This window comes from Crocuta crocuta, unplaced genomic scaffold (assembly GCF_008692635.1).
Source record: "Crocuta crocuta isolate KB4526 unplaced genomic scaffold, BGI_CrCroc_1.0 scaffold20, whole genome shotgun sequence".
Classification (NCBI taxonomy): Eukaryota; Metazoa; Chordata; class Mammalia; order Carnivora; family Hyaenidae; genus Crocuta; species Crocuta crocuta.
Window position 1 is genome coordinate 5400518 of NW_027527932.1, and position 12165 is coordinate 5412682.

At 45.7% G+C, this 12165-nt stretch overlaps 2 protein-coding genes across 4 annotated transcripts in view; one reads left to right on the forward strand and one right to left on the reverse strand.

The window, feature by feature from the left end:
* The window catches only part of ASPH (aspartate beta-hydroxylase), a 187669-nt gene that overhangs the window by 175338 nt on the left and 166 nt on the right, over positions 1-12165 (forward strand). For 2 of the 3 annotated variants that reach the window (XM_077751809.1, XM_077751810.1), the window contains one exon: positions 1939-4149. The exons of the other annotated variant lie outside the window; for it this stretch is intronic. In XM_077751809.1, coding sequence (XP_077607935.1) covers positions 1939-2089 — 151 coding nt within the window. In that variant the 3' untranslated portion in view covers positions 2090-4149. Of the gene's footprint in view, positions 1-1938; positions 4150-12165 lie in introns of those variants that run through there. 3 annotated transcript variants of the gene reach the window in all.
* The window catches only part of CLVS1 (clavesin 1), a 171238-nt gene continuing 164036 nt past the window's right edge, over positions 4964-12165 (reverse strand). Inside the window, exon 6 of the mRNA XM_077751815.1 lies at positions 4964-5899. Within this exon, the coding sequence (XP_077607941.1) occupies positions 5812-5899 (88 nt within the window). The 3' untranslated portion in view covers positions 4964-5811. The remainder of the gene's footprint in view (positions 5900-12165) is intronic.

Consider the following 12165-nt stretch of genomic DNA (forward strand, 5'->3'; position numbering starts at 1 on the left):
ACTCCCGCCAATAAGACCTAGAAAATCACCACCAAACTCTGTAAGCCAATGGATCGTTTCACTTCGTTTTTCTTGTCATTGTTTTTCCTTTGCTTAACTTTGCCTTTCTTTTCAAGTTTGGTTTTAATACGTATCTAATGCTATTTAATAATATGTCTTCTGTCATGAGCTCTGGTGTCTGTGTATTTCTGTTGTTGGTTTCGCTGGGAGAGAACTCTTTGAACCGTAAGAAGAATCCTGTCGAAGAGTCAAGCAGCCCATGTTTATGGAATGCAACCTGTTAGGCTCGTGCGTGAGACGGTGCGTGAGACAGCGCGTCGATTCTCCACTTTAAGGAACTTTGAACTCGCAACTGTTCTTTAGTTTATCATTTACTTTAAATAACTTAGAAAAGTTATGGTCCAGTGAATGCAACATGTCAGGGATGAATGTGCCTCTCACCACCCCACCATCACTGCCACCCCACAAGGACATTTGGCAATGACTGGGGACACTTGGTTCTCACGACTGGAGGGAGAGTGCTACTGGCATCTAGTGGGGAGAGGCCAGAGAGGCTGCCAAGCATATGCAGAGCACAGGGCAGCGACCAGCAACAAGTTACCTGGCCCCAAATGTCAGTGCCAAGGTTGAGAACCCCTGCAATATGGAACATTACCTAACTGAATATCGATTGATCCCCTAATAATGAGCATAAAAAGTCACATAGTTTTCCTAAGGAAAACTTCCTTATGATAATGCAGTAACTTGAAATCAAGCTAGCCTTGTCTAGCTTATGATTTTAATTATTTGCTAAGCCCCCCTATAAAATTTCAAATGCTTGCATGGAATTTTAATATCTAAAGAAAATTTCCTAGTAAAAAATTCACTTTAATTTTTTTTTAATGTTTTATTTATTTCTGAGAAAGAGACAGTGTGAGTAGGGGAGGGTTAGAGAGAGAGGGAGACACAGAATCTGAAACAGGCTCCAGGCTCTGAGCCATCAGGACAGAGCCTGACGCGGGGCTCGAACCCACGAACCGTGAGGTCATGACCTAAGCTGAAGTCGGACGCTTAACCAACTGAGCTACCCAGGCGCCCCAAAAATTCACTTTAAAAATGTAACTTAGCATGTAACAAATTGGCAACAAATACCTATTTCATAAAGGGAAGAACATTCACACGACTAATAAACTTTCTTCGGGTTTGAAAGGCATTGTGTAATGGCCCCTGCATACTTCTGTCTTGATTGCTTTATTTAGACCAGCACTATGTTTAGGCCTTGGCTTCTATACACATATTTTATGAAGTAATGCTGGAGGCCCGGAAGAATGTTTTGCAGCATTGATTTAAAATATTCCATGGATAACCCACTTGCATTGCAAATGACATTAAAAATACAAACAAAATTCATTCCCAGTCTGCCCTTCCATAAAATGGAACTTCTTCCATGAAATGGAGCTTTAACCAATGCAAAGGGTTGAGAAAATCATTTGAAGACTCACTGGCGCCCTTCTAGGTATCCTGCTGGGCACAGAGGCACCTGAGACCCCGGTGCTACCCACAGGTCTAGACCAGTCTCCGAAAGGCCAGGGAGGATAGCATGTAGCCATTGACCAGGAAGTCGCGTGGGCCTGAGCCGCCAGGGCACGCCTTTGACTGCTTGCCTGGCTCTGTGCGCCTCACCTGGGCTTGTTCCAAGAATAATTGCAAAGCCTGTGATAAGGTCAGTACGCCCTTGTCACCGATCTCCTGCCCTTGGTTTACGTTCAAGGCTGAGCATTGAAAATTGTACTCGTGGTAAGAATCCTGAAATCCTTTCTTCCCCACCAAGGAGAGAATAAATCCTGGCTTCGTGTTCCACTTCTCTGGCCGTGTCCCAAAGGTTAGCTCGAAAGTGCCCGTCGGCACGTAGCCATGGGTTGACTCTCAGACACCTGAATCCATGTGTTTCTGTTCCAGGACATGGGAAGAAGGCAAGGTGCTCATCTTCGATGACTCTTTCGAGCACGAGGTGTGGCAGGACGCCGCGTCTTTCCGGCTGATTCTCATCGTGGACGTGTGGCACCCGGAGCTGAGTCCCCAGCAGAGGCACAGCCTGCCTGCAATTTAGCATCTCGTGCAGGCCTGCGACACGCTGGAGACAGGCCACCTTGCTGCTTCCACCTCCCTGGGGGTAGGGACAGGGCTTCCAAGTTGGAGGCCCTTCATTCCTTTGACTCGCAGCCTGAAAAACTCTGAGGCTCCTCTTAGGATTCAAAGACACTAAAAGGACTATTGGCCTTGCTGCGGTTCATGTAGAAAGGACTCTGCTCTACCTGCTGCCATGATGGCACCCATCTGATGCCGCATTTTCCGGTGAATATGGCACAGCCTCCACCTTGTCAGCCAAAGATGCGTTTTCCACTTAGAAGAAGCCTAAATGAGTGTACGATGAGAATATATGCACAAACTGTGAATGGATCGCTTTAGTTTGTAATCTTTCTATGCAATTATATTTTTCTAGGGTAGCCAGGCAATGCTGTCATCCCGCACCACTACTTTTTTGTCGATTTTGATAATAAGCTGTGTAAATGCTTTACTTCCAGCTGTTTAATGGTAACTTTCCCCATGAACCCACACTTCCTTCTTTTAATTGTTTTTAGTGAAAGACACTCATAAAAGAAGCAATTGTATTTTCCTACTACAAAGGGGAGAGATGTAATTATGCTGATGTCTGTGGACCGTACTGCTTCCTACCAACTGAGTCTGTTTGCCTTTTCACATCATCGTTGAAAGACGGTGTCCTAATTTCTCTCCTCATCGTGCAAATGGTAGTTTCCGAGAGGACCTTTTCACACTGACACAAGACCTGGAATCATTTTATATTGAGTTATAAAAGTGCCACATGTAAATTTCTTTAATGCCAAGAATTAGGACTTGGAAAAGTCACCTATCTCAGAGTAAAACTTTTCCCTCAGGATCAAGTAGATAGAGGCTGCCAGGACCTTGGGCTTCTTGGCATCCTTGCCATCTGAGAAAGAGAATCCAGAGTAAGAAGGTCCTTACTACACTTGGATGTGTAAGAATGGATCCCCACTACACTTTTGTAAAAATGCAGAGGAGGGCAGAGTGGAAGACCCAGAATGCCAGGATCTTAGTCCTGCGTTTAGGATGTCCAGATCACCTTCCTCTTCGAAACAGTTTGGAAGACTCTTCTGTTTCCCTGGCTTGAGAAACTTCTGCCATTTAAATATAGCTTGGAGCAATTGTTGTCCATAGTTTAGCTTTACTGTTATGCACAGCATAGAAATAACAGTTGGAAAATGGTTTTGCCTACTTATCCCAAAGATGATCAAATTACTAATTTAGAAGAGTATTAATGCATTACATGCTGCATAATTCCAATCAAAACTAGAAATGTTAGCTGTATGAATGTAATGATATTCATGTACCTGAATTTTAAGCCAATATGAACGAAAACGTGGAAGAAATGACACAGCAGTTTACCAAATCTCATTCACGGGTAGAAAAAACACTTGTGCTTCCTTTCCAAACTAAGGACAAAGGAGGGTGCTTTATGTCTTTTACAAAGAGTTCTTTAACGTTGAAATGGACCCTTTTTGCTTGACATGAGCTTCCAGTGAGAAGGGTTTTGCAAAATATCTTGTTCCCTTCTGCTTTACCAAAACGATCCCACTAAAATAGATGAAGAAGCACATGAAGAAGGTATCACAATTACCAACAGTTACCAAGAAGAAAAAGCAAACTCTTGAAAAATAAAAAGGTGTTGTGTCCTTCAGTATTTATTGAACAGAAGAAATGACTGACAAAGGACAATACAATCCGATGCTCGTGTAAGAACATTCATGTCACTTACTGATTTTGGTTCTTGTATGTATATTGCATACACATAAAGAAATTGAAAGTATAAGTTGTCAGTGTTAAACCATCATCTTACATTCATTTAATGAAATCATGGAATAGAGTAAAACCTAGCTCTTAACTTAATAATGATAATATGGTATTTAAAATCAGGTCACTACAGTAGGTTCTAAATATTGCCAATTGAAAAGCCAGAGTTCTTGTTACTGTTGCAAAGTGTCGGCAATAATCGACTCTGATAGCATTTTAAACACTTGGATCCCTCAACTATTTTATAAACACAAGTAATAAAATGGACTTTCTAATTCACTTTAATTCTTTATCTTTCTTCCCTATGTCATGGAATATAAGAAAAGTATTTCAGTCACTGCATTGGTAGAATGATTTCAATGTTACTATTTTGTAATTTGAAATGCCTACACAAAATGAATTGGTTTTACTTGCACTGTGACACAATTGGTTGAGAAATATTTTTAATTCTATTTCAACTGTATTTCAAGGGTGGAATACAAAAATTACTTCTCTTATTCTCCTCTACCAGTAGAAAAAAAACTAAAACACTAGATTCATTGAGAAAGAGATGCAATGGTTATGATTAGTAATAATATCAATTGAGGGTGATTATGGCCAGTTGAATCACCTCCTTTCTCTGAACTTTTTAGTTAATCCCCCGACTACTTGAAACATAATATCATATTTTTCTGCCCATTATCAACTAAAGTATTTTTTATTTGACACTGAGCGCCAGCTGGTCCTACTGATAAATGCCCGTGTCATGCAAATAGCTGGGAAGATAAGAGATAGGTAAAAACATACAACTCGTTTTGGGAAACATGGTACAAGTAAGGATATCGTACCTTATGATATCTGTTTATATTTTTATTTCATTTCCTTTGAATGGATAGTTGGGGACTCCATTTCTAAAGAGAATAGACAAAGAAATAAAATGATCTTTGGCATTTTATCCCGCAATCCTGATCTTCTCTTATTTTCAGTGTTTGCATATGTAGCCATCTTTAGGGTCTTCCTCCAGGATTGATATCTACTTTCTCAGCAACAGCCAGGTCCCTTCTCCACACCTTTAACTGGCTGCAGGAGGGTTGGGGGGGGGGGGGGNCTTTAGTAGCACTTTTCCTTGCTGTAGTGACCCAGGTGAGGCAATTTGGATGGATTCATTCATCACTGACATGTGTTTTCAATGAGACCCCACCCCCTCCCCCGCAGATACATGTTGCCTGTGACAAGTCACATTATTAAGATGAAACAATCGTATTTCAAGTTGTGTGTGTCTTCCTTTAAAGTCAAATCATGGCAATCTGACTGGTGGCCTGAAAAAAGATGTGACATCAAAATCATTCTTGCAGGATATCCAAATAAGCAAACTCTGCAAATAGCTAGACCTACAAGCACATGCCCTTCGGCTGAACAATTTGATGCTGGTGATGAGGTCAAAGAAAATAATTCTGTAAGAATGGAACTTACTGGAGATATTACTGTCTTGGGGCTTTGCACTTACATCGAGCTTGACAATTGTGTCTGCGCAGCTTACTTCTGATGTATCTACTTGGAAATGCACTTAATCTTAAATCACAAAACCTGGAAAGGGTTATCTGCGGTGCCTCGGAAAAATCCTTGTCCTAACGGAGTGTGTGCATCAATTTAGCTTTTCTTTTTTCAATTCACTGAATACCACGAATAAGGGGGAAGGGGAATTGTGTTCACATCACTGCCTTGCTTCACCTCCAATCCCCTCACTGGAAAAAAAAAAAAAAAAACAAAAGCATCTCTCAAGTCTGTTCACTTTGGCTGCTCAGACCAGTGGCTGGTGACAGTCATTACTTGGTGGCAGGGGTGAAGGGCCTCACGTCAAGTGGAACGCACATGTCTGTGTGGGTCAGTTGCACGTGGCTTCCTGGGTGGCTGATACCACCGGAGGCTGGCAATCTGCGGGGGCCCGGGGTGACCACCGGTTCAGTCCAGAGCCAGGAGTGGCTGAGTGTTCTCATTCTCTCCCTTCTCTTCATGTTTCAGGGTCCCAGCTTCTACCACAGACTGAGATCTAATAATAAGGGAAGGAGAAAGGTACAATTACAGACAATTCATGGTGGCAACAATTTTGGAGTCTTGGAGGGCATTCAGATTTTCAGTTCCCCTTATTAAAACACTCAAAATAACAATATAATTCTACCCCCCCCTTTTTTTTTTTTATCTCTTGCTTGCTTTTTGGCCTTCTACACCACATATTCCTGGGGAGAGGCATCTTAGAAGCATCTTCGCCAAGATCTCCTCTGTTGGTAAAAGCGACACGTCTGTTCTAGCCGCACCACCAGACATTCCGTGGATCTTGCGATGCATCGAGTCAAATAAGTATCGTTGGATTTCTTTTAATGTTCCAAAATACCTTTTAGCACCTGTTTCTCAAGGTCATAGGAAACTATCACGCATGATGTGACGACCATGAGGTCTGGAATCAGAACTCTGCCTTTTACTGGCTGCGGAGACTTGGAAGGGTTCTTAAAATTCTCTGGACCTTTATTCTGTCGCGTGTGACACAGAACTATTACCTACTTCCCACCGTTGTTGATAAGGACTAAAGCTAATCATATTTGTAAAGCATGTGACATGTAATTTTAGTCAAAATTTTCAGAGCATTCTATCAACATAGTGTGATCATAGTAGTGATCTGTAGTTTCTGATAAGCCGTCTCATATCAGATAATAACAGTTCCTTTTCTGGGTTTACAATGTGAACTGAAGTTATTTTCCAGCTCATAGAGAGAAGGTTATAAGAGGTATATGCGCAATATTCAATAAATGTACACAGGCTAAAAAAATATATTTAAGGGACTTCTGGGTGGCTCAGTCAGTTAAGTGTCTGACTTCAGCTCAGGTCATAATCTCATGGTTCAGAGTTTTGAGCCCCATGTCGGGCTGTGTGCTGACAGCTCAGAGCCTGGAGCCTGCCTCAGATTCTGTCTCCCTCTCTCTCTGCCACTTCCCCACTGACTCTCACTTTCTCCCTCTCTCTCTCTTGCTCTCTCTCTCTCTCAAAAATAAATGAAAACATTAAAAATATTTAAAATATTAAAATGGTTGAATTTGATTGTCCGCATAAGCAAAGTTTGCATACAACATGCAATAAAATGTTAATTCAGAAGGCCTGAGTTGCCCAAACCTTCCACATTCCGAACCAAAACTTCCGCACTGTCCCTGGACTGGCTCTTCTGAATTCTTGGAGTGTCCTGCCTGATAAAAATGTCTCTGTATGCTTGAGACTGTGGGCCTGGCCGTACAGTTCATGCTAAATATGTGACTTATTGTGACTGCCTCTTTTATACGTCTGGGTTTGGAGCCACCCTGTAGCAGCTTGCCCTTTGGTGGGGGCAGGTAGGGAAGGAGGAATGGAGGGCTACATGTCTGTGTGACTGACCCCTTTCAGCCAATATAAATCCCGGACACCCGGGTCGCCTGGGTGGCTCAGTCAGTTAAGCGACCGACTCTTGACCTCGTCTGGGGTCATGACCTCACAGGTTCGTGGGATCGAGCCCCACGTTGGGCTCTGTGCTGACGGTGTGGAGCCTGCTGAGGACTCTCTCCTTCTCTCTCTCCCCCTCTCCTCCTCACATGCTCGAGCTCGCTCTCAAAATCAATAAATAAACGTTAAAAAAAAAAGGAAATCCTGGACACGCAGGTGTGGGTGAGGTCCCTGATTGGCCACAGTTGGGGCATGTTGTCACACAGTGCTCAGAGAGTTGAGCCCTGTCGGGACAACCGGAAGCGAGCAGCTGGTCCAGGACCCCCGGACGTCACCCGATGCTCCTTCCTCCCTTGCTGATTTTAATCTGTCCTCCTTTGCTGCAACAAACCACAAGTGAGTGTAACAGCTTCTCTGGGACCTGTGCGCCCTGGAAAATTCCTAAACCCAGGGGTGGTCGGGATGACCCCAGAACAATGTATATTAACACTGATAAGTCGTTCTGTATGCACCTGGTATTGTTGTAAGTTCTTCACATGTATTAACTTCCTGCCCGCACCCTGGGGAGTGGTGCTATCGTGATGTCCATTTTATAGATGGGAAAACACCAGGAGGCGGGCGCAAGCAGCGGGGAAAGCACCCAGACAGAGGTCAGGTTTGTCACCTGCCCACCGCTTCTGGGCTTTACCCTCCAGAGCTGTTTACCTGAACCACTTAGGGTCCCACCCACCTCACCGTAAAAATAACTTTCCGCCTGAGATGCTCACCTCCACTCAGGATAGGTACGGGCCAGAGCAAGTTTAAAGAAATGGAGAAGCAAAATCAGTACAATCATCTCAAAAGAAGAGCTTTTTACTCTAAGCCCACTGTGACTCCAGGCACAGCCCCGCTTTCCGTGCCAAGCCGAAGCTTTGAAAGTGAGGTGGACTCATTTGGTCCCGGGACAGGACGGAGGGAGCCAGGCTGGCAGTCTGGCCCCGCTACCGAACACATTTCCTGTGCATTTCCCTCTGCTTTCCCGAAGGGCCTGGGGGGTGTGTGTGTGTGCGCGCGCGCGCGCGCGCGTGTGTGTGCACACGCGCGGTGGGGGCAATAGATTTAGAGATTTATAGCAAAACTGAGAGCCCAGAAGGCATTGCCATAAGCAAGAAGCCGGGCAGAGGGACCCAGGTGCCTGCACGGGCCACCTCCCTGGGGCACCGCGGGCAGCCGCCTAACTCGCCCCCGCTCGTCAGGCCCTGGTGAGAAGGGAGCTCCCGGCCGCGGTCCGGCTTCGGGGGGCCTGGCCCCGCCCGCCCTTCTCCACTCTTCTCATGACCAGGGAGTCGCCACCACAGCGGTACAAGACCCCGCGGTGAGCCATCGGGATCCCCTCACTAGGAAATGGTCCGTAAGGGGCCGTGCAGCCGCTTCCTGAGTCGACCCAGACCGGGAGCCTCACTCCTCCGTGCCCCAGTCGGGCAGCTCTCCCGGGAACGTCTTCACATTGAACCCAAACCTGTCTTTGCAACTTCTATACACCGTTCCTTGCTGTCTGCTGGAGCCACCCGTGTAATCCACCTGGTCCACACAACCACCCCTTTTCTTAAAGGTTATTTACTAATTTTGAGAGACAGAGAGCACACATGCGCTCAAGGAGGAGAGGGGCAGAGAGAGAGAGAGAGGAGAGAATCCCAAGCAGGCTCCGCACTACCACCGCGGAGCTCCAGGCAGGGCTCAAACCCACCACCCCTGAGATGGTGACCGGAGCTGAAACCAAGAGTCAGAGGCTCAACCAACGGAGCCACCCAGACGCCCCCACAGAACCACCCTGTATGTGCTCATCTAGTGCCCTTGTCGCCAGCTAGAACCCAAGACCTGCCCTTTCCTGCCGCCTGCTTGCACTCACTGATCCTGTCCCCCAGCTCTCCTTAAGCTCCTCCGGCCAGCTTGCCTCGCTGGCACACGAAGCCGGGCACCAGCCCTGGGGTGATAGCGACCGCCCTCCCCAGGCCACCCAGACCCGCGTGAGATAACCCCACGACTCACGCCTGCACAGGCCCACGCGGTGACCTCTGCAACTACCAACAACCACCTTTACCTCATTATAATTCTAAAATTATAGAATTTTAGAATTCTGGGGGGGGGACACAGGCCTCATTCACATGACGCACAAAATACGGATAGGCGTGCTCCTTAAGGCGCCTGTGCAACCTTCTGGCCACCCCCTCGTACGGTGACAAGGATGCCCTCTTTAAACGTTCATCCTAACCCTGACTTAAAGGAGCCTCTCCTCCCTTGCTCGGGGATTCCGACTTCGGAAGTTATTCCCTGTGATCTCCTTATTTGTTGCCAATAAAAGTTCTTTTGCGTGACAACTCGCCTGCTGCAGTTTCTCCCCGGGGCTCACCCAGGAGCCGACTCCCATCGGGCAGGGTGCGCCTTCAGCCCTCTCTCCCTGCCTCGGCCGAGGCTAGCCACATGCCTCGCGTGCCAGGGCTTCTAGAATTACCGCCGGGGCATGCTCCTGCATCTCTTCATCAGCTGGTGGCCCGCAGGGTGTCACCCCAAAATAGAGTGGAATTATTGCCTCTTTTATTTTTTCCTTTTATATACTTCTGGTGACGCGTAGACAATGTACCTAAAATTGTATTCGTCTTTCTGGCACTCACACAACACAGCTGAGGGGAAATGTAGCTATATTTGCATATGCTGCTGGTAAATCATTCCTCTTCCATCTTGAAGGTGCATGGTCAGTATCCAATTTCTTCTTTTTAAATTTGGCCCATAGCTCTACTCTATCTCTGTCTTTTTGGATCTTGAAATCTGTTAACCATCCAAATCATTGTCTGTGATTTTAATGAGAATTAGATTGGTTTCTGAACTTCCCCTCCCTTGTTNGTCAGCACAGAACCTGACGCGGGGCTCGAACCCGGGAACCGCGAGATCATGACCTGAGCCGAAGTCGGAGGCTTAACCGACTGAGCCACCCAGGCGCCCTGCTCAGGTCATGATCTTGCCGTTCGTGGGTTCAAGCCCTGCATCGGGCTCTCTGCTGTCAGCGTGAACCCGCTTCGGATGCTCCGTACCCCTCTTTCTGCCTCTCCCTTGCTTGTGCTCTCTCTCTGTCTCTCTCAAAATAAATAAACTTAAAAAAAAAGAAAAATCAACAAATCATCAAATATTGAATTTTCAAACAAAAATTATTTATATGTTTGAGGATGTCCCCTGATATATGCCAGGGACTGTGAACAAATGTTCAGGAACCTTATTTCTCCTGTGGAAATATTGCTGCAGTTACGCCAAGTTACACTCACACGCAGATATGGGATTACTGTGATAGGCACCCAGATGACCGGGTATTTGGAAGAGGTGAGGCATTAGTTCTAGAAGGACAGGAAGGAAGGAAAAAGCTACTGTTCACACAATGGCATCATTCACGACCTCATTCAGGTGACTCTTCCTCCTTCCACTTGGGGTCAAATTTAAATCAATGTGCTTTCTTTCGATACCTGTACTGACAGCAGACACACAATGCAGGCTCTTTTTTCTCAGTCAATACTCAGCCAATTCACTGAGTGAATGGCGGGTAACAATTGAACAATTGGGAAGATGTGAACATTGTCTTTTTTATCTGCCTTTTCCCTGATTGAGACAATGACCATAACCTTTTTACTTTCAGCATGACGTAATTCCATTTGCCTGGTGGCACAATGGACATTTGATAGAAGGAACACGCTACATTGTGAAGTAGCTGAAATTCACTGGGGAAACAGAAAGCAAATGTTGCTTTTTTACAAATCTGGTGTAAATAAATGAACCCAAGAGAAACACCCTCCTTAAATGTTGCCCTTTGGTCATTCAGCAGAGTCAAAGTACTCTCTGAGAAGACGGATCAAGTGCTCACTGATAAAAATGTCTCCACCACCGGTAAACAGAGTGCTTAGAGTGCTAAATACAATGGTGTATTCAGCGCATTAACCACTGAGGAGCCACTCGCCTTGCGACTCCTTTTCTGGATCACTCTCGGTGGTAATCTCTCCATTCAGTGGCTTTGCCTCCTCACAAGAAGCTTAATTAACACTTTCACAGAAATGAACATTTCAGGCTTTTCTCTGGGGTCCTCTTTCTACACTGAAGCCAGCTTCACCCCAGGGCAGACAGGGGAGTGATTTGAGCTATTTCCGCCGTGGTGTTGTTCTCAGTGGTATAGCCGACTACCCTCTCAAAGCCTTCATTCCAGCCTTGATAAGCGGCATTTCTGTTTTCCATCCATTATATTCATTCTCTCCCTCTCTCTCCCCCATTCCCTCTCTCTTTTTACCCATTACCTTCCCTTTCATTTCTCCACTGTTTGGAGTTTTCCCCACCTCATACCATCAAAGATCTTTAGCCATCGTTGGATTGTACTGATCACGAAAACAAATTCCAGAAAGAACAAGATGAAGGCGGGAAATGTCCACCATGAGCTACTCCATTCTGCACTGACTTATAATCGGACTGAGACTTCTGCTCTCAGAAGTTTATTTCCAAAACTTCATTTAGCTACTTTATCTCAACAGTCATCACGGCATAGTCTTCATACTAATGAACTGCGACTGCCTGGCTTCGGCTATGCGGACCCCAAGTGAGGAGGGCACCGGAACCCTGTCCTTCAACCGCAGGCATTCAGCAGGCGTCATAGGAGGCCAGAGATTAAGCCAAACCCTCATCTCACCCAGGTCCTAACCATTTGTTTTCCAGAGACCAACCTTGTTGCTCCACCGGGAAGATTCCATTATCCTTTATGTCTTAAAGTCAAGGATGGGCTTGGTTTTGGGAAACAGTACAGAACTGCCCAATATCCTAATGAGCCTATATAAGGACTTCTAA